The following is a 21,444-nucleotide window of genomic DNA, read 5'->3' on the forward strand; positions in this document are numbered from 1 at the left end:
TCTTTCTAAGCGTGTTCTTAAGTACTAATTACTATCTAGCTTTGTTATCAGGATCTTCCTTTTGATTAAAATATCCACCGCCGTCTGCGCACCTTAAACATAAGACCTGCTAAGTTTTGCAACCTAATGAAAAAAAATCGTAATAATAAAATAAGACGGAACGAATACAGGGCACCAACCACTTTGGACCAACACCATTATTGCTAATAAATAAGTTAATCATCTATAATCAAACCAGAGATTCATAACGTGCTCTCTCCTTTCACTGTAGAATGCAATAAAAAAGATGTGGAGAAAATTTATCGTCTAATCCTAATATATAACGTCGTCATGTAAGCAACTCTAGGATTCCAAAATATCACATATCCCATTAGCAAGAAACATCTAGCTACATATTCGTCTTGCAGATAATAAAGCATACATAAAAAACGCAACCAATTGAGCAGACTAAATTGATCCGTGCCAATACCCACTACATTGAAAACTGAAAGCAGGTGAATTCAAAATTTCAAGAACATTTCCTCTCTAAAGGAGCTATTCATAGCATTTTCATACAACAAGCAAGGAAATGGAGAAGATTAACTGGCAACTAGAGCAAATTAAAAGAGCGACGTGCCCTTTCCTTTCTTGTCTCCACCAATCTCAAAATGTTTGCATCTCTGCATAAATGAATTCAAAATTAAATATTACTTCATAAACAAATAAAAAGCCCAAAGAGATAGTAAGATGATCATAGACTAATATAAAAACTTGTACCTTAATTGGGTGCTGCGAGAAATGCTTGCAGCTCTGACATTGCAGCTTCAACACAATCTTTTTGGTTGTTTTTGCCTGGCATGTAGAAGTTTCATTACTACATGAGTATACATCCACAAATTCACCTAATCACCAATAAACTGATAATCTGTGTATAGATAAAAATATCCATATGCAGTATATCAAGACATTGCACCAAATTATATGCTCACTTCACTTGGTAAGGCGAGTGAGATAATTAAGTTTCAACGAAACACTGCTTTGGCCTTTTGGTCAAAAAAGAAAGAAAGGAAAGAAAATATCAAAGCTACGCATATGGCAAAGCAAAATTATTTGGTGATGATTAATCAATCAAAATGACATCTCTGTCTAAATACAAACTTTATAAGTCCACTGATGTACTGAACAAGAGCTTTACATCTAGCTGCCACACTAAAAACATGCATTCTTACAGTATATTAACAATCAGTAATACCTTCTTGTGAAAAACAGGCTTTGTCTGTCCGCCATACCCTGACTGCTTTCTGTCATAACGACGCTTCCCTTGAGCAGAAAGGCTATCTTTGCCTTTCTTATACTGGGTAACCTTGTGGACAGTGTGCTTCCTGCATTCTTTGTTCTTGCAATACGTCTTCTTTGTCTTTGGAACATTCACCTACCAAAAGAAATAAAAGAGTACATCATCTATATGAAATTGAACAAACAATGAGAAGAAAAATCAAGTTTGCAGATAAATAGTCAGCAGTTAATAACGTAATAATAGCACAGAAATTGCGAGCACCACATTCTAGTGGCATATCAAAATACAGTCAAAATGGAGAGCAGTATGTCAAGCATCTATCCTCCTAGATTTCTCAAGCAATCGTCTACCCTTCTTCTTATACTTTCACCCATCAAGTTGTGCCATGACTGAGGCTACCTTACAATAATCAATGTTCTCCTAACAAGAACGGTCCTATCCAATGGACCAAGTGGTTGCAAAGAAAAACTACAACACAGCGCAGATTAAAAAAAACTTGACATTAATTTCTGAATCTTACAAGGTCAAACAGACATAACAAGAAGTCAATATAGACTAATGGACAGTGTGCATTTGATGGTGGTATTCGTCGTAGAAAAAGTGTTCATGGTTAAGAGGAGCTAATAAATTTATATAATCACAACCTAATTATGTAAAGTCAATACACATTAGTCTAAATGATTTATATACCCTTAATACCTAACTAAAGGAATTGTAACTTCAGCAGTTGAATGTCGACCCCTAATACTCACTAAAAGCATTGCACAACCTCGAGGCCTGTGTCATGCTTCAATCACTGGGTCTTTTTTATGGAATGTAATCTAAAGTGGAGGAATATGCAATCAAACACCACACTAATTGGCAGGTCTTCATGCACTGAAAACTGGGAATATGGACGGTGGTAACAAAACGCGTGTAGAAAGCCAAAGTAAATAAAGATCCTGATCTACATAAAAAGGTCAAAATTATATCAGTAACTACCACTATGCATAGAACGAGCATAGAAGGGTCAAAGAAGTACAAAACAATGAATTTCATAAGACATTATAGACAACCATTGAGATACTCAACAAACAACAAACAGAGCGCACAATCCAATCATACAACTCCACCATGTATCAATTTCGTTAAAAATGAGATATTATAGACAGGTGGAAGTTCGCCTTACCATGGTTATAGCTAGGGTTAGCGCTACGAGTTCGATGTTTCTGCCTTCCGCTCTGCAAGCCGCCGAGAAAACCCTAACTGGGTGAATTGGAGATGGAAGAGCTCGGCATATTTATAGGGAAATTGAGTTTCCCAATTTGCCCTTAACTTTTGATCGAAATACGGATAGATATCGAGTGCATCAGTTATAGGTTGGGCCGTGTCCCAAAGTCATGACCCAAATATGTTACTATGTTAGGCCGGGCTGTTCTTCGATCAATGAGACTCAATATTTCACTGAATAATATTTTTAAGAGGGCTAAATTAAACAATAAATACAAACAAAATTCAAATCTATCATCTGTATACAATGACGTGCCAAAGGTGGATTGAATGGATAATATCCTACCAAAGTAACGTAATAATATAGTTTTTAAGTCAACCGGGAACTCCACTTCCAAGGATAAATTATGAAGTCAACGCTTCTTTTCATAGACACCTAAGTAACCTATCCCGATGCCAATTTCTTCCGTGCCTGCTCAATGCATAGGGAAAGTCAACGCCAAACCAATCATAGAACTGTAGTAGAAGACCTCACCGCTATTCACCCAAATTGCCCACAAATGCCACGATCAGAAGCGAGAAATCGCCTCAACGCCGACGCCATCCTCCTAATCCTTTCTCTCCTCCCCACTAAATCGGTGCTACGATTCAAAGCAGTGTGTAGAGCCTGGCAGGCTCTAATCTCTGGCTCCTCCTTCGCTCGCTTTCACTCCAAATCAGCACAACCCTTCGCCGGCCTCTTCTTCAAATCTTTATTCTCGGTGACGAATTCGCAACGTTGCATTCCTATCAATACCAATTCTGACAACATTCCAGACGTGATACCAAGACTCTTTAATCACCCTTTCAAGCTCTTGGCATCCAATAATGGACTTGTGTGTCTACTTCGCCAAACCCGGCCCGGCCTTTACGACGACGTCTTGTATCTCGGCAACCCTGTCACGTCGCAGTGGACTGCGGTCACCGACCTCGTCCGATATCGCCTGAATCGCAGGCTCCACGGCGCGGTGATCGTATGCAACCCGGCGGAGACTCCACACTACAAGCTTGTTTATGTCTCCATTGGACATACAGATAACAATTATCATTGTAATAGAATCTTCCATGTTTTCTCGTCAGAGACGCGATCATGGAAAGAGTCGTCGGCGTTCGAATTCAGATCAAAGGGCGGTTCTTTTTTGGAATGGTCGAAGAACCGATACATACTTGCGAGCACAGGGGGAGGAGCAGTATGTTGGTTGAATGAGCTAGATTGCATGGCGGGGTATGAGATTGCGACCGACAGCTGTTGGACGGCGGCGTTACCCTCGGTATGTTCGAAAGGGAGTTGGAGATCGACGGCTGTGGTCGGACATGGAGGACTGGTTCACCTCCTTGCGATCTTCGGGTGCAAGATCTTGCTGTGGAGGTTGGAAGGAAGGGAGACGTGGGTTGTGGAAGGTGAAGCATGCAACGAGGAGCTTGAGACGTTTTATCCTGTTCCATTGGCTTACGACCCTGTCAGAAGGGTTGTGTTCATTGGCGGCAAGCCGACCGATGAGCTGGTGGCTTGCCATCTTCCGACCTCGACATGGGAAGTCATTCATCAGGAGGATGGATTTAGATTTGTTACTTGGGTGTTCCCTTATGCCAATACATTGGCTGCTGTTCATATTGAAGGGGCTAATGCCATAGAGAGGTTTCTTAACGATTGAAGACTCCCACTACCTTCTATACCTACAAAACCGTGCAGCGTATTGGCATTTCAAACAATCGCGATGTTGTAAGTTCCATGGAATTAATTTCATATTTAGGACCAAATTAAAAAGGCAAGCAAGATCTTCAATCGTTTGATAAACATTTCGAAATTTCAACGCACTACATTGCACCTGATATTATCTTGCTCAGATCAGCAGTCTCCGACGGCTTTAAATGTTGCAACTGCCTTATGTTTATGTTTTAGCTGTCAACAAACCTAATGCAACTGTCCATTTATTAGGACATGAGGCTAGACCACAAGGTCTGTCACCCGAATACTTTGCATTAATGATGGTTATAAACTTAATTGAATTTAACAGTCTTACTGCCAACTAAATAAGAATATGATTGAAGAATCTAATTAACCAAATTATTAAGCAACAAAGGGAAGAACTGTAGGACATGATATAGGAGAAGAGGACTCTGCATATCACCCCAGCCTAAGACAGATGATTCATTCATAAGCCGAAATTCATCCACCACTAATTTGATTTCTGACTCTTATGAGTTACAGATATATGATTTAGCATGAATAAGTAAATTTAGCACCAACGTCTGAAACAGTGTTAGGAAAAATCTTCCAGTCAGTAACACCCTACAAATTTAAGCATCATAATAGTTCATCAAATTTAGTTTGCCAATCATCAGCAAAGTTGAAAGTTAAAGCAACAGAGAAAGGTGAAAAATTAGTCTCAATGATAGATGTTCCAAAGGTAACATTCATGCATGTTAAGGTTGTCTGCCAAAATGTGAAGATACTTCACTATATCAGCCAGCTGTCGACGGACAAAGCTCAGTTTCTAGGAAATTAGAAAAACAAAAGGTGGTTGATTACACCCTCTTCTTCCGAGCAGAAGGTCCATGAGACGCAGAACCAGCAGTAGCACGTCGCGGCCGACTGAAGAGTCCTCGCAGAATTGCTAAGATAGAGAAAACCATGAAAGGGTAATACATTTGCAGAAGATTGTCTGATGCTCTCCCTGAACCTAGAAGATCTGCCAGTATAGCAGCCTGAAATGACAGATAGCAACAATAAGGAAAGCAGGAAGGACGAAAGAAAGAAATAGTATTTTGCTTTGAATGAGATTAAGGCTTAGAAACTTATTTTGCCTAATATTAATGTCCTCTATGTTAAAACCTGATTCCTTAATTCACTAAGCCATTAAGTTTAACCAAAATATGTTCTGAAACCATTTGACAAAAGATTTTACTATAGAATGTATCACAACCAAATGTTTGGATCAGAACCATATTCTATTGTGATGACTCACAAATATAATAACTCACCGTTATCGTCATTTGCACCATAGTTTGACCTGCACTTCATAGCTTTATTGAACATATCTGCTGATATCTATCACTGTTACTACATCATTTTACCCAATTGACAACCTTTATGCCAATAGCGCCACGCAGTTGAGTGAACCAAAATACACGTGAACACATAATAATGTCTAAATTTTCATTTCCAACTGATGAGTTATGACTTTAGTCATTTTGGCTGCAAGCATTGCAGAGGAATGGGAGTAGAAAACTATGACCAAGCTTAAGATACAAGAATGATGAAACTCACCATCACAGAAAATTTTCTCTCTGGATCAACCGTGACCTTTTATAAAACTTTAAGATTAGAGGTATTCTTTACAACAGGATCTTATGGTTCTAATTGTCTCCTATCATCACTATTGCTGAGTCAATCCCTTCGTTAATAAATATCCCTCAAAATTGAGAACAGGATCTTATGATTCTTTCCAGATTGATATGCCTTTCAGATAATTATTCTCATAGCCAAACTGAGACAATACCAAATCAATCAAACCAGAAAGAGATCCATACTTTTACGTAATTAAGAAAAGAAGAAGATGATGAATCATCAACCACGAATGCATCCAGAAAACATGGATAGATCAGATCTACATAGAGGATGTGAAATATAAAATGCCTATTATAAGATCAAGCAACATCAGTCAGATTGTTAACTACACAGTAGAGAAAAGTTGCAAATCTGACAAGAAAAATAATTGAAAGGACTCAAACTACAGAACTCTCATAAACGACCACTGCAATCAATAATCAACCATCATCTAAACCTCAAAGATGCCAACTTTAATTTCAAGAAGCATAATAGATAGAAACAAAATTCGATAACTATGCAATCCACATACTGGTAATGTGTCAAGAGAAGCATTGCAGCATGCTTCACAGAAGAAATCAATATTTCTTCGATTTGCCACCGATAAGTACACAAACAATCAAGATAATTACAATTTCCAACAAATGCCATCAAAATAAACCAAAATCTATATAGATAATTTTATTTTGTTTTCACTTTTCCTTTCTTTTCTGTTTCTCCATCAAAGTGGCTGCGGAGACCAGGTCATGACGACCACAAGAACTATATTAAAGCTCACGTAAAAGAGTAAAACCATAAAACATCGAAAACGCACAACCAAACAAGTCAACCATCAAATAACCTCCAAGCTTCCAACTTTTTGACAGACGCCATGAAAACAAACCAAAAGCTACGAATTTTCCCAGTATTTTCTATTATTTGTCATCTGGGCACTTACCAACGAGGTGGCTGAGATAACACCAGCCATGAGCGAGGTGGTCGCCGCCCAGGGGCGCCGCGCGAGGATCCCATAGACATTAGCGATGGAGAGAGGCCACAGGAAGACGATCTCAACCCAGGTGAGACCAACGAAGAAGTGGGGTTTCTCGGCCACCAAGTAGTCGCCGAACTGTTGGGCGTACCACTTGTTCAGCTCCAAAAGCGGCGCCGGATAGAGAGACAGGGGAAGGCAGATTTGTGCGTCGATTAACGGAGCCACGACGGCCAGGACCGCCGAGAACAGCACCACAACGGCGTCGACGAGGCCGGAAATTAGTCCCATATCACCTAAATTGACAATAAAGCTCGACAATAAAGCTTCGACAGGATCCGGAAACTGAGAGAGCTTTCAATTTGTGGAAGCGAGATCGATGGGATGGAACATGGAAGTGAGGAGAGGGAGTAGTGATCGCCAACACTTAGGTCGGGGGAATTTCCTGCAATCATCCACTGGGCAACCGTGCCAATAGTTGCCAAGTCATGGTTAAAAAATAATCTCAAACAGTGAAGATAAAAGATAGTTACGTTATAAATTATACTTCAAAATATAATATACATAAATCATCCTCAATTCTACATGTCTACATCAGAATCAAAATAAATCTGCGATAGGGTCCGGTGAACAAAATTAATACAAATTAAATTATAGAAATTAATAAATAATTTATAAATTTCTTGTTAACTGTTATAAATTTTAATAAGTGATTTCGATCATAGTTTAGATCTATAATTCTTTTATCCAGTTTGAAGTACTTTTTACGTCAAAAGTTTTATGTTTAGCCTTTTTTATAATTTATTTTTAATATATTATTATTGATATGCGATAAATCTTATCTCTTAGGATTTTTATTATGTTTTGTAACATAATCAAGGATTTGGGTAAATTATTTTTTTTTAAGTTCAAATTCAAAATAAATAAATAAATAAAGATAAAAGGGTACAACTAAGTTAATTTTGCTCCGAGCAGTATTAGCAACGGGAAACCTCATAACTCTTGTTACATTTTGATTGTGCGAATTAGCGTTGACTGCCATTCCCAGCCGTAGTGAGTTCAGGTGGGCATGTGGTGTTAAACTGCACCTGACCCATTTGGCTCTAAAAAAATCGTAATATACGATGATACATTTTAACCAAGTCTAACCTTCAATCTTCACATCTCTTAAAAGAAAAGGAAAAAAATAATAATAAAGAGTTATGCTGCAGTAGCAAGAGGGGGCCTCAGCAAGCCGAGAATACGAGGCCAAGCTGAAAGCAAAGGAATTCCTAGCTCAGATTGAGAAGAATTCGAGCCAACTCATATTCAACTTGTTTGACTCAACAAGATAAGTCAAACTTATTAATAACTCAGCTCAACTAGCTAGAGTTAAACTAATAAATTTATAGAAACTAAAGATCTAATAGTTAGGGTACCTATTAACTAATAATCAATTTTCCACTATTAAATTCAAGCATATATATTTATATTCTGAGCTCAAATCTTGACTTATGTTTAGACTCATTTATTAGAAGAGTAAATAATCTCGGACAAAATTTGGAACTGAATATAATAAATGCACAGGTGTGCATTACAGAATATAATCATTCAAGCTGTTTCCAAACAATATGAGACGGGCCAACGTAATTGACAAGATCATAAAACTTGATAACCATGTAGAACAAATAACTTTTTTCTTTATAACCAACTGTGAACATGGACTTCTCTGATTGCAGTAAAGCCTCATACAGCCAAATGAGTGTGTACACAAACGAAAAATATGTACAACAAGCTTATTGTTATTCAAGAAAATAATGTAATAATGAATATTAACATTTCTGCAACTGCATTTTATATGTCACAGAAGCTCAACATTTCCTACCCATGTTATACAACTCTTTTATCAGATTTTGTCAAACGTGTGAAATTACTGTTCAAAGTTAAGTAACCAAGTAATCTCCAGATATCTAGCTTTGAAAACTTACAGCTTATCCTCTTCAGGGTCAGGCTTTCACCCTTCAAAATGAAAAGCTAAACAGGAGAAGACTGCAATACTGGCATGCAGTTTTTTTTCTTGGTGATGTGGAAAAATCTCGCTAAACTGCAAGGCAAGTATCCACATAGTCCCACCAAGTTCATCCATTATACCAGATAAAATCAACTCGCTATGCCGGTGACATGGATTGTCCATTTGATGAGTGGAACGAGCGGTCTATTTGACGTTGTTTATCACTTGACTTTCTCTTGATGGCATTCTTAATCTCTTCTTCCCTCCTATCGACAAAAGAGATTAATTCCCTGATGCTTGTCGACCTCATCGGAGGTTTTACACTTCTCTCAGGATCAGGGCACTCATCTTCATTTTGACTATAATACTTGTTAAATTGACAGAGTACCCTTAGGAAAAAGATGATAAGAGCAATCAGACATGCAAGACCACAAATTAGGAAGAGTCCCCAGAAGCTTCCAAGGCTTAAGCGGTTTGAATCAATTGCACTGTCTTGTGAAATGCACCCTGTCCGTGTTAACCACTTGTCATGGATCTTTTGGAGATCACCATTCTCTGACAGTGTCAGGATGGCTGTTGACAAGTCCATGGCCAGTGGAGAGTCTCTTGGAAAGGCCTGTTACAGAGTAATCACCAACTTCTTAGGCCATGCTGAATTAGAATGGTGTAGATGTTTGAACAAATAATCAGGGAAAATGGATACTTACAAACCCCCATCCACTTTTTGTGAACTCCTGACCCACAGTCTCAAACTTGCAGTAATTGGATAAGAAAAGCTCAATGTACGGAAGCTCATCTACTACGGCAGCTACACCGCCATTTTTTGGCCCAAGGTCTAGAGCTTTTGCATAAGCTTCTGGAGTATTCAGAGACACCAATCTTGATTCAGCAACATTGAGCTCCTCCATCAGGTAGTTTTTTGCAAATGAACCAACCTGATAACCAATACGGTCAGAGCTAGAGATCAGGCTGTCCAGCCCTCCAATTCCTGATGACAGCTGCTGAACTGTGAGGATTGATGTCAAGCTTGCAGTGTAGCTTGAATTGATAATTAAAACCACAAAAAGCCATATGATAAGAACAAATCGTCCAAGAGTGCTCACAGTGTTCTCTCCTATGACAAACCCAAAATGTAACAAAAGAGTGTTCAGTTCCAACTATCAAAGAAAAAATCGTTCAGATATAACAGTAGCAATTACTTACTGTGTGCAAAGAACATTGTCGAGAAACTGAACCTGCAAAGATAGACAGCAACTTGAAATGAATTCCTTCATATTTGACCAAGGGCACAACACAAACACTGAAAGGTTAAGGAAATTTTGATATAGCCACCAGAATCTAGCAAAATGGCTATATCTTAGCACTTATAATTATCAAATTTGTGATAAAAAAATCCTAGGAGCTGTAGCTCTTTAGATTTTATTGTAAAGACCAAAAACACATTTTGGAGGCAAAGAAATTTTCTGGTTCAAACAGGATCATTCCGTTCGAATAGGTTCTTCCTACGGAGTTTGATTTTCAAAAGGGTTGGAAGCCCGTTCAAACATGATACATATGGTTTGAAGAAATGTATCGGCAAAAGGCAAGTTGCTCTTCTAGAGAGCATTGTATCCAACATAGAAAAGACATTTAAACAGAGTTTTTCAAAGAGCTCACTGCATTTAATGTGGGAAACTCGTTTGAACGGCAATATAAAGACTTCAAACATTGGATACCCGTTCAAATGGAATTTTTCAGAGAGGAATTTCTTTCCAACGTTTGAAGTCTGTTGGAATGCAATACAGTCGGAACATCAATCTGTTCGAACACCCAATATCCAGTTTAAACGGATTTGTTAAGTCTTTACTCATCGGACCAAATTAGATTTTTTTGGAGATTTTCTAAGGATATAAAGGACAACTTGAAAAGATGAGAAAGCACCTACTTGGGTTAGAAAGGAGCTACATTTGAGAGAAGAAATTGGTGCTAGAAGCTTGAAGATGTTAGATTCATTACATGCTCTTTTAGACCAAGATTAAAGAAGAGATTGGAGATTGCCTCAATGGTCACATAAGCTGAGCTACAACTTTAAGGGTCAACAAGATTGGGAACCAAACACATGAGGCAATATATTGAAGGGGAGTCAAACAAGCACATGAGGCAATTGTGGATAATAATAATCGATTTCTAAGTGTTTTTGTAACCACCAATTTTTATTGTGCTTGATTTTTACCTCATAGAAGAGATACATAGTTTGTTTTTTTACTCTTGATTGATAAGATCCATGTTGAATTTATGTTGTTTCTGTGTATTCCATTCTAATCCTTTAATTTGTAGAGTGTACAGTCAGTATTGTTCTTCGTCTAGAAAATGTTTAGTTTTTTTAATTTTTTCACTATATTCAACCATAGGTTTACCTAGTATAGTATGATCTTAATTTTCTAGTGGAAGCTATTAAAGATCCTCTCGTTGATATCGGAAATTAGTTGTCTGTCCAACTTGGACTGAATAGTTAAAACATAAAAGAGTATTAGCATATACAATCAAACAAAAAGTCACCAAACTGAAAGGTAACGTTCACCTAAAAAAGAGCTAACCATGTAAATTGTAAAACTAGGATCCATAGATCTTACCAAAGACAGGATATCCACCATCATTCTAAGGTCCTATTTGTTTCTCAATAAAAAGGAAAAATTTGTGAATAAGCCTCATATTGCACTTTCCAAACCAACCAGCTGTGTTTCACAAAATTGCACTCTTTCTATTGCAGGTAGGGCCTCCAGTAACCAACCTTGATAACTTCCCATTTAACTCATTACTTACCTATGTAATCTTTAAAAAGGTATTGATGTTTTCCAATCAAACGCTGACAAAAAAACGAAAAGATATTTGTTGGTGATACTCACCAGCATATAGTTACAAATTGTTGCCTTGGAGATCCACGAAATTCTGTATTAGTACGATGTTCAAGAATCCAGATAACTGCACCAACAAAAAGAAAGAAAGCCCCTGTGACACACCACATTTGTATTGTGAATGGTTTCATGAAAGCCCAAGCATTTGAGTCTCTCTCTTTTACAGGAGCAACAATGACAAGGCCTGATTCAATGTAGGGCTGTGTAAAATCTACAATCCTTGTTCTGTTAGTCACAATGGATATGTCACCTACAGCTGCATCAAAGTACTAAAGAAGAAAACACATATGTCAGTAAAAATTTTACTTACAAGTTCCATCTTTCTTCAGGTAAAAAGATTAGAAGAAAAAAATTGCCCATAGAAGTTGCAAGTGCTGATCAAGCAAGAAAGAGATCCATAAAAGATGCATAAGTACTAGCGGAAGGGCCATCATCTTTTAAAGCTAAAGAAAAGTTATTGACTAGAAACTGCAGAAGTAATTTGACTAGAGGTACAGTACTCACATTATCAGCAACCTTTTGGACTAGGTCATTGTAGCTGGGATTCTGAGAACCATCTCCAAAAAGAATAAATTCACATGGAACAGCATACGGCAATAAGCTAATCGCAGCTTTAAATACATCAATGCAATATCCCTTTACACCATCAGGACCATTATCTTTTGTTACAAAGTTCTTATAACTTGTTCGATAAGGAACTCCAATCCTTAGAGACTTTCCATTGTTTGGAAATACCCAACCACGTGGCTTTGTTGTGGTTTCTCCAGGCCAGATGAGACTATAAAGCTGTTGGCTACTGTTGGAAGTTTTCCGAGGCTTTCCATAAAAGACCTCAGGAGCAACAGCTGAGAGATCAGAATAATTCGACCAATACCCTATCCTCCGGGAACCTGTACCACCAATATTAAGGATTTCATAGGCTGGATGGACTAAATTCCTGTCCAAACTAAATTGAACTTGGCCAGTCAGACCAGTGAAATTTGTGAGCAGCAATTTCTGTAGTAATTTCTCTCCCCCATCAAAGAACCTAAGGGAAGATAAGTGCAGGGTACTTCCATTTGCATCATGCAATCTAGAATCGCCAGAGAAAGAAATTGTCTGTCCCTCATTCAGGAATTGGTCAATAGCACGGGCAACTAACCAAACTGAATCATACGCATACAACCCATAAGTGTTCAATCTTGAACTGGCATTCCCATTCCGAACCATGTCATTCCATCTAGACATAAATGACCTTGTGGTATTAGAATCTGCGGTATGTTGGCGGAGAGCAATGACCCCTTGAATAAGGTCCATTATGGCAGGACTGGCAGGTTCAGATGAATCTAAAACGGAAGCAAGCCAATCTGTCGCTATCCAAACATAACCGCTCCCCATCATTCCAAGAGATTTTGCTACAGAGAATACAGTAAGACCAGAGTCGGGATTCACATGAACAACATATACTCGAGATTCCATTAGGTTCACTTCTACCAGCACGTCATTGATTGCACTTTTGCCAGCGTTTGGAGGAATGGCAGCTTTGTAGGATATCTTAGAGCGCCTGTTTGCAAGAGCATCACCTAAAGCAGTAATCCCACCTCTCCCATAATCATCATCTACAAAGATCGCAATAACCTCTCTCCAACCATAGTTAGTAATAATATCAGCTATTGCATTCATCTGAAAATAATCACTTTGGGTAGTTCGAACAAAGTAAGGGTATTGAAGAGAAGCAAGGGTAGGATCAGTGGCTGCGAATGAAAGAAGTGGAACGTGGAGTTCGTTAACAACATGAGAGATGACATGACCAATTCCCGATGATTGTGGACCTAAGATAGCAACAATATCATTTTCCATCAGCTGTAACGCTGCACAAGTGAAGAAGTTTCCTTGTTAAACTCATTCAAGCTCCAATTACATCAAATACTCAAGAATATAGAAGAAACACCAACTGCAGCAGACCACTATGTTCTGACAAAGATGCATCCAAAACTAGTTAAAACTTTTGTTCCAAGAAAGCAAGATACCAGTTTCTTCATTCTGAAGGTTCAAACAGAAATCGACCAAAACTAGACACAATAGCTTTTTTTGGAATAAATAATAACATCCAAACCAAAGTAATATTGTACTAAATGAGCCGTTTACGTAGTTATAAGCTGATATTAATCAGAACAAAAAACAGGATGAGTCCCCCGCAGGCCTAAATTATCAGAGACAATTTTACAAACATAGAAAGAGTAGGAATCTCCAAGCTACATCACCCAACAAAAGCATCATCATACCTTCTACGATTCCAAGAAAGCCACTGCAATTGGTGTCCTGCATGACCATATTAAGCCGAGTCCCGGGAAGAATGCTCGAATCGCCGTTAACATCCGCCACGGCCAACTCGATGGCGGTCTTCGCCACCCTCCCAATAGTCGAACCGAAGGTAAACAAAGCCCCAACGTTTACCACGGCCGGCCGCGAAGGGCCGACAGCTGTACTACTGTTTGCGGCCACCGCCGACACCACAAGAACGGAGAAACACAGAGATAGAAGAAGAGGAACACAACCCATCTCTAAGAAGGGAGCGAATCCAACTTCCGCTTCTCCAAATCTTAGCCAAAAAGCCCCATGGGTCTTCGAAGTTTTACAACCAATATGGGAATTAAAAAACTCACAAAGCATCCATGAAACCAAAAGAGGGATAACAAGAGCCGCAACTATGGTTTGACATCTACCACATGCTCAATATAGTAGTTAAAAATAGGTGGACATGATAAGGCATGAAATTGTAATCTACCTACAAAGAGGGTACAATTTACTTAATGGACTGGGATCGCCCAGAGAAGATGGACAAACGATTATACAAGTGGAAACAAAGGTAGACTATAAAATAGTTGTAGAAAAGGCCGCTGTTCACATCATGTGCAGACAGACAGAATAATCTCTCGTCTTCCCCCAAGTAATGATGTCAGATTTCTAAAACAGTCAAGGTATTTCTTCCATATAAGCCTGGCACTGAAGCAAAGCAAAGAACCTTTCCTTGAAATTATTATTATATATATATATATATATATAAGTTGGATTCTTATCTCACAATCTTCTTTGTCACTCGTCTTCAAGCCTTTGTGGCACGTTCATTTTTGTCGTGCAGATTGTGGGAGTCATAACTAAAAAGATGCTTTCCTTTGCACATATACCAATTTTCGTTGTCATGGTCATAAATCACTGCACGGTTCTCTAACCAAACGCCACCTAAATGAGCATCGTATGGGACTTGCTATCTCTATCAGAAACAGTGCCAGTAATTAATATTGAAAAAAAAAATCTGATATGGATTAGGAGCAGAAAGCTTCAAATGGAAAAAGTCATCAACTAAGATGATGAGTTTTAATTTCTCGATGCCATTATGTTAAAAAGAGGTGGTAAGCAAAGACATAGTTACTGTTTGATAATAGAGGAATTCGTGTTACACATTGTAGGATAACCACGTCACTAATATTGACTAAAGCTCTCTATGAGTCTTTAAGGTCGTCTGATTCCAGACGATCTAAAAAGTTATGCTAGTTGTGCTTTTGGAAAGTAGGTGCACTAATTTAGAGTGTTTGACAAAAATAGCACAGTTTAAAATTTAATTTATAAAAATAAATTAAATTAGGTTAGTTTAAATATAGCGCTACTAAAAATGCTTATTAGTTAAATATTTTATTATTCCCGATAAAGCAGCCGAACGTTTGACATTTAAGTATTAGGATTAAACATTAAAGAAAAGATGTCTAGTTTGAAATACTGGGGTTTTTAAAACCCTAGAAGCGTCGACGAGCATTTTTTTTTAAATAGAAAACACTAATTCATACTGCTCGCATTTTACAGTAATGAAACGCTGAAAAGTTGTTTAACTTTATCATCTTCTACAGGTGGCACACCAAACTGATGGATCGCAGAACTTCTCATGTGATTTATGTGATCTAGCCTACATAAAGAAAAAAGAGTGATGTGATTCTTCACGTGTTCTCTCGTACTCTGCACAAATATAAGTGCGTAATAAAACCAAAAGCCCAAGCAAGCCATAGGGCTGTTCGTCTTATAGAAGGAGTTTTTTTAAACAAACTCAGTGTTTTACGTGCTTTTAACACTAAAGAGATCATTAACTAAATTGTCTAAAGAAAGATAAAACACCAAATAGTTTAGTATTCTTAGTACTGCTGTAGTTAATTTAACCCTTTTTTGATAATAAGTTTTGTCGGCAGTATAAATTACATTTCAGACAGTCCATTTCGGTAAAAACTCTACTAATGTTCGGGTAAGTAACAATTAATTTGGACCGGGGCCCACAAGCGATACGGTCGTGGCCTCATGGTCATGGGTGTGTTGAGTGATGACTGATGCGGACTCCTTGCCCTCCGCTTAATTTCTTCTTCTTTTTTTAATTTAAAATTTTGCGTCAGCGGGTTATCAGATTGACGTAGTTTTAAATCGCATTCACGCACGTGATTTATACACATCAAGATTAATATTTTCCCTGTTTTGGAAAGGGGAGATCTTCTCCCTCCCTCCCTCCCTCCCTCCCGATCCACTCTAAAGTGTTTTCTTCTTCTTCTTCTTCTTCTTCTTCTTCTTCTTCTTTTTTCTCCTTCATTGTCGTATGTCTCATCGTCGTCCGTTTCTTCTCCTATTATTATTCGCTCTGCCCTCTGCCTCCATCTCCATTTTGTTCGTTATCATCGTTCGTCCCTCCTCCTCCTCCTTATTGTTGTCAATTCCATTTCCTTCGTTCAATCTCTTTTAATTCAAAGTCAATACAGATATCTCATCATTAGTCTTACTCCTCCCCCATTTTGGTCGTGGCTGTTAGCCGCTCCTTTGTTCTTCGGTCTGTTTGTCCTTTTTTGTGTCGGTTTCCATATAAGTTGTATTATTGATTAGAAATTCTCCCCTAAATTACAAGATACTGTACTTTTTGACTGTCGGATTATGTTAAAGTCGCATGCTTATATTAGCAGCTTGCATTTGTATACGCTTAACCAAGTGGGCCGTCGCTTTTCCTAACCACAGCACCTGATTCATTCATTTGAGATTTCTATATTGCCACGTCGGCTTGCTCCAGGAGTTATCTCCGTAGAAAAAAAGGAGATCTTTCACTACGACCCCTTTGATGATAATTAGTAGTGGAACGCCTTACAGAAAGACAAGTGCGTTAAATAGATATTAGAAGTTAAAAAAACTAATATCTAAGATGTTATCTTGTTTATAAATTAAGTAAGAAATTGGCATTACAGTCTCAATTGCCAAAGGCCACCACCACAATACCGCGTGAGGTAGTATAAGATAACAAAAGGAAAAAAAAGAAGAAGAAGAAGAAGAAGAAAAATACAAACTTTGTCTAGTTCTAATTATTAGATCCACAAATCTTTATCTGGCTTCCAAGATTGTGATAGACACGACATCTTGCTTGCTCGATAATGAATTAGACACAGAGGGGCTTCTCATTGCAACAAAACCTGGTTGTCTAGGATCAGGTAAGGAAGAATTTTCACCTCCCAGCATTACTACAACAGAACTCATTGTTGGCCTGTCCTCTGGGTGTTGTTGAACACACAACAACCCTACCTTTATACAACATAAGGCTTCGTCCAAAGAAAATGAGCTATTCATTGACTCATCTAGTAGTTGCACGTCGTTGCCTTCTTTCCATAAGCTCCATGCCTGAAACAAACATGGAATAGTTGAAAAGGAACAAAATGAAATGAATAAAAGGCAAGGCAAGAGCAACCAAGTAATTGTTACAAACACATTACATGCCATAGAAGGTTTTCTTGGAATTTGGAGCTGGAATTTATGACCACTTTGTTCCTCTTGCCACTTATGATTTCAAGAATCAGCACTCCAAAGCTAAATACGTCAGATTTCACAGAGAAGATGCCACCCATGGCATACTCAGGAGACATATATCCACTGTTTTATTTATTTATTCGTGTTAGTAGTTATTCGCATAATACGTAGATAAGATTAGATTTTGAGAAAACATGCTTACTATGTGCCGACTATTCTATTTGTGTTCACCATTGTCTCTTCTTCTGCAAAAATTCTCGCCAAGCCAAAATCTGAAATTTTTGGATTCATATCTTTGTCCAAAAGAATGTTGCTAGCTTTGAGATCCCTGTGAATGATTCTGATACTAGAATCTTGATGGAGATAGAGAAGACCTCGAGCAATCCCGAATATGATGTTGTAGCGAATACGCCAATCTAAAGGTGGACCTTTAGATTTATCTGATCGATTAAGAGTTTAATGGTAGTTAGTCATCATTTAATCTAATTAAATTAGCATATGATATATAAAAGAAAAGGTACTAGAACATTAACTAACCAAACAATAATACATCCAAACTTTTGTTAGGCATGTACTCATAAACGAGCATCCTTTCCTCTCTTTGGATACAGCAACCTAGAAGTCGAACGAGGTTCCTATGCTGAAGCTTTGCGATTAACACGACCTCATTCTTGAACTCATTGCTGCCTTGAGCTGAAGTTTTTGAGAGTCTTTTCACAGCTATGTATTCTCCCTCCCTTAGTTGACCCTGTAATCACTAGCACACAACTATTTACAATTTGTCTTACTTCATATATGAATCTTTATGATGCTAAACAAAGGACTTAATGACCTTGTAAACTGGGCCAAATCCACCCTCTCCAAGCTTGTTGTCTACCGAGAAGTCGTTGGTGGCGGCTTCTATAATACTAAAGTCAAATAAAGGAAGATCAAAATTTTCTACTCCCTCTCTGCTGTCGATCGATTCCCTGAGAAATGAGATGGTATCTATCTTGGAAGCTGAGTAAACTAAAAGGTTTATTAGATCAAATAAATAGGAGTCGATGTTCGACTAATTAATTGTACCTTGCTTTTTCTTATGATTCTTCCCCTTTTTCGTCCAAGCACAATATACCACCATAGCAAGAAGCAGAGCTCCTGCAGTTGAACCCACCAAGATCCCGGCAATGATTTTCTTGTGAGAATTATGTGAAGATGATCCTGAAACATCGATAATTTTCTTAGTACCTAACTAATTGGAACGATTAGTTTAATACACATGAAAAAGTACCTAGATCTGCTGCGGCTAATCGCAGGTAGAGATCCTGCCCATTAGAAGTGTACTTCCTGAGGTCAGTGAGGTTTGACGTCCACAGTATGCATCCACTACCGCTCCCACTAATATTTGCAGTTGCATAGCCAGTGCACGAACAATTCTTCAAGCACAAAGCCTTGCACTCCTCCAAGCTCAAGCTCACGTCCACCGTCGAGCTCGACGTGTCCGGCAGCTTCACCGAGCTCACCAACGCGAACCCGTCGGTCCCATTCGTGCAATCAAGCTTCGTCTTTCTCACACATCCACCAGAAAAGTCCCTCAAAGCCCAATCATTCAGTGATTTTGGCTGGAAGCCTTGCATGCAGCTACAAGTCACCGTGTCAATATTGAGGTCGCAGAGCGCGAAAGGCCCGCAAGTCGATATATTGTCGCAGGAATCCCTGGGACTGTACACGTAGGTGACCCACGTCTTGCTCTCTTCTGACCACACGAAAAATTTGAAGACGGACTGAAGGACCGTCAGCCTACCGATAGCGGAGGATTTGCCTTCTTCGAAGATGTTGAAGACTGAGTTGTTCGTGTTGGTGAAACCGAAGCCGGCCAAGATATTGTTGGAATTCATCTCCGGAGTGCCGCTGAATCTTATCCCATTCCACGGCCCGCCGCGCCAGATATGACCCATCAGCGAAGACAAGAATAACTGAGGATCGCCGTGCAAGTCTAAACCCAAGATACAGTTGCCCGGCGCTGGGTCGCTTACGCTAGTCCATGACTGGTATTTGATCTTGAGGCCGCTCGTGAGGTTCTCGCCGATTTTCATGCCGGGGAGAAAGGTGTCCGTCGGGTGATCGAAACTCTGCCATGCAACGTTGGCGGCATCCGTGTTATAGCTAGCAGCTTCTCGTACAACGAAATTTCCGTTGTCCAAGATCTGCGCCACCGCGCCAGTTAGGCCCAGGACCGACGAGTTAGAGGACCAGATGATCGTCGAATTCTTGTCGTAGATGACAAGATCACCGCCTGCGGTGATCGACAAGCTCCCAGTGGTATCAGCGATCGGGTTTTGCCGGTTCGCGACCCACACCACCGTCTGGCCTGTGACCACTTTGTGGTACCATATGCCGACGTAGCGGTTCGTCGAGTTGATAGGGCTAAAGAAGCCTAAGGCAAAGCTGTCGTCGGCCGAGATGAGAGTTTCTGCGTCGGTGAGGGGTCGGTTTGGGATTAGAGTGTCAGCACCAGTGGCAAGAGAGCAGAGAGCTGGGATAATAAAGTAGAGAAGAAACGGAGCTGCTATGAGTGCTCGCATTGTTCCTAATGCTTTCTTTCAATTAGAAAGAGCAAAACTAAGTAATGGCCGAAGAATTAATGCAGGGTAGGTCTTAATTTGCCTGGAATCAAACAGAACGACTCTGAGCAACTTCGGCCACAAGCCAACGCTTTCCATCAGTGCCGGTGGTCAGAAGCTAACGGTATGCATCAACGACGGAGCCCACGATTTTCGGGAAAGGGCAAAATTATAAAATTTTATTTATTCTCTCACATAAAAACAAATGATTATATTTAAATTAATTAAAAAAAGTAAACAATATTATTATTGCAAACCAAGTTAGTTTCATATCTAATCATAATTAATAAATAATAAAATAATTTATCTATCTAAATTTCTCTACACTCAGAGTTCTTGATTTTACTAATAGATATACTAATTTCAATATAAAGGTCCGAAAAATTTTAAGATTCAATAATTAAAACAAAACATTACCAATATATTGAAAATAAAGTATATAAATTAGTAGTTCTAAAATTAATTATTTTATTAAACTTCTCTTTGACTTTTATTTGTAGAATTTAGTCTTAGAATCTTAGGCCCCTCTTGACGATAAGAGTGACGTTGTTTGACCTGCTGTTTTGTTTCCTTTTGCATAAGTTCCACAGCGGGCAATGACTAGAATTCTTACTAACTATTCTAAGACTTTATGTTAGTTTGAATCTAAGCCATGAGCATCATTAGCTAGAATAATATTATAGTCTTTTTACGTAACTTAAATTAGTCTAGAATGTTACGATTTAGGTTAATTTAAAAGTTAAAGAAAATTAATTTTAGAGAAAAATTGATGATATTCTATATTAATAGACTAAATGTCCTTTTGACTATATGACTTTTAAAAATGTTGATATATGTTGAAAGAAATCAACATAATTACGAGCTTCCAAGCCTTAAGCTTGCATATAAGGCTAATTTTTTTTTTAAATTTCAGAAGTTCTTAATATTACCAATTTCATTTAAAAGTAAATAAAAATAGAATATTATGGGCTTACAATTGTTTACGAGGCATAGAAGTTGGCAGATCCACAATTATCCTATAAACTATGTACGAATTTAATAACTTTACCTTTTCTTTTATATTTATATATTAACATAAATTCCTGTTCCAGAAGTCACTCGTATTCTTAGGTTTAAAACGAAAATCTAATGTATAAGTGAATGGCCATTAAATGTTTAGATCCAATTGTCTAAAGATGCCGCTTGTCACTTTTGAGAAGTTGTCTAAATTCATCTTAAGAAGTCATGACATACTACGGTTCAAGCCGAAGTCTTTGAACGCGACTAGCTAGAATCATTTATTAATCTCATTTTAGATAACTTTAAATTAGTCTAAAAAATATTGAATGTTTAG

The 21,444-nt window shown here is 38.4% G+C and overlaps 4 protein-coding genes across 4 annotated transcripts; all 4 read right to left on the reverse strand.

Moving 5' to 3' along the window:
• Nucleotides 1-401: 401 nt before the first annotated feature.
• LOC140763147 (large ribosomal subunit protein eL42) lies at nucleotides 402-2,602 on the reverse strand. Its single transcript, XM_073101212.1, has 4 exons — nucleotides 2,445-2,602; nucleotides 1,232-1,411; nucleotides 757-831; nucleotides 402-659 (listed from the first exon to the last, which is right to left on the reverse strand). The coding sequence occupies exons 1-4, from the start codon at nucleotides 2,445-2,447 to the stop codon at nucleotides 600-602; spliced, it is 318 nt and encodes a 105-aa protein (XP_072957313.1). The 5' UTR covers nucleotides 2,448-2,602; the 3' UTR covers nucleotides 402-599.
• Nucleotides 2,603-4,788: 2,186 nt separating this feature from the next.
• LOC140763051 (uncharacterized) lies at nucleotides 4,789-7,307 on the reverse strand. The gene is made up of 2 exons (XM_073101081.1): nucleotides 6,793-7,307; nucleotides 4,789-5,233 (listed from the first exon to the last, which is right to left on the reverse strand). The coding sequence occupies exons 1-2, from the start codon at nucleotides 7,114-7,116 to the stop codon at nucleotides 5,054-5,056; spliced, it is 504 nt and encodes a 167-aa protein (XP_072957182.1). The 5' UTR covers nucleotides 7,117-7,307; the 3' UTR covers nucleotides 4,789-5,053.
• A 1,177-nt stretch (nucleotides 7,308-8,484) lies between these two features.
• LOC140762264 (glutamate receptor 3.4-like) lies at nucleotides 8,485-14,712 on the reverse strand. Its single transcript, XM_073099960.1, has 6 exons — nucleotides 13,974-14,712; nucleotides 12,214-13,559; nucleotides 11,701-11,978; nucleotides 10,019-10,050; nucleotides 9,523-9,929; nucleotides 8,485-9,431 (listed from the first exon to the last, which is right to left on the reverse strand). The coding sequence occupies exons 1-6, from the start codon at nucleotides 14,359-14,361 to the stop codon at nucleotides 8,973-8,975; spliced, it is 2,910 nt and encodes a 969-aa protein (XP_072956061.1). The 5' UTR covers nucleotides 14,362-14,712; the 3' UTR covers nucleotides 8,485-8,972.
• A 2,213-nt stretch (nucleotides 14,713-16,925) lies between these two features.
• On the reverse strand, nucleotides 16,926-20,122 carry LOC140762095 (receptor-like serine/threonine-protein kinase SD1-8). Its single transcript, XM_073099714.1, has 7 exons — nucleotides 18,779-20,122; nucleotides 18,574-18,708; nucleotides 18,341-18,495; nucleotides 18,046-18,256; nucleotides 17,711-17,948; nucleotides 17,475-17,631; nucleotides 16,926-17,382 (listed from the first exon to the last, which is right to left on the reverse strand). Exons 1-7 carry the CDS (start codon nucleotides 20,070-20,072, stop codon nucleotides 17,089-17,091), a joined length of 2,484 nt encoding a protein of 827 aa, XP_072955815.1. The 5' UTR covers nucleotides 20,073-20,122; the 3' UTR covers nucleotides 16,926-17,088.
• Nucleotides 20,123-21,444: the final 1,322 nt, after the last annotated feature.

The sequence above is a fragment of the Typha angustifolia genome, chromosome 7, assembly GCF_048772165.1.
Source record: "Typha angustifolia cultivar Huaian chromosome 7, ASM4877216v1, whole genome shotgun sequence".
Lineage (NCBI taxonomy): Eukaryota > Viridiplantae > Streptophyta > Magnoliopsida > Poales > Typhaceae > Typha > Typha angustifolia.

Coding starts and splice junctions, on each gene's coding strand:
- LOC140763147 (XM_073101212.1), bottom strand. Junction 832..1,231: donor AGCCTGTTTTTCACAAGAAG/GTATTACTGATT, acceptor TCTACATGCCAG/GCAAAAACAACCAAAAAGAT. Junction 660..756: donor TCTCGCAGCACCCAATTAAG/GTACAAGTTTTT, acceptor TCATTTATGCAG/AGATGCAAACATTTTGAGAT.
- LOC140763051 (XM_073101081.1), bottom strand. CDS start 7,116: ATGGGACTAATTTCCGGCCTCGTCGACGCCGTTGTGGTGCTGTTCTCG. Junction 5,234..6,792: donor TTATCTCAGCCACCTCGTTG/GTAAGTGCCCAG, acceptor CTGTCATTTCAG/GCTGCTATACTGGCAGATCT.
- LOC140762264 (XM_073099960.1), bottom strand. CDS start 14,361: ATGCTTTGTGAGTTTTTTAATTCCCATATTGGTTGTAAAACTTCGAAG. Junction 10,051..11,700: donor CAATTTGTAACTATATGCTG/GTGAGTATCACC, acceptor CTATCTTTGCAG/GTTCAGTTTCTCGACAATGT. Junction 9,432..9,522: donor CAAAAAGTGGATGGGGGTTT/GTAAGTATCCAT, acceptor ACTCTGTAACAG/GCCTTTCCAAGAGACTCTCC.
- LOC140762095 (XM_073099714.1), bottom strand. CDS start 20,072: ATGCGAGCACTCATAGCAGCTCCGTTTCTTCTCTACTTTATTATCCCA. Junction 18,496..18,573: donor GAATCATAAGAAAAAGCAAG/GTACAATTAATT, acceptor CTTCCAAGATAG/ATACCATCTCATTTCTCAGG. Junction 17,383..17,474: donor AAGAAAACCTTCTATGGCAT/GTAATGTGTTTG, acceptor TGTTTGTTTCAG/GCATGGAGCTTATGGAAAGA.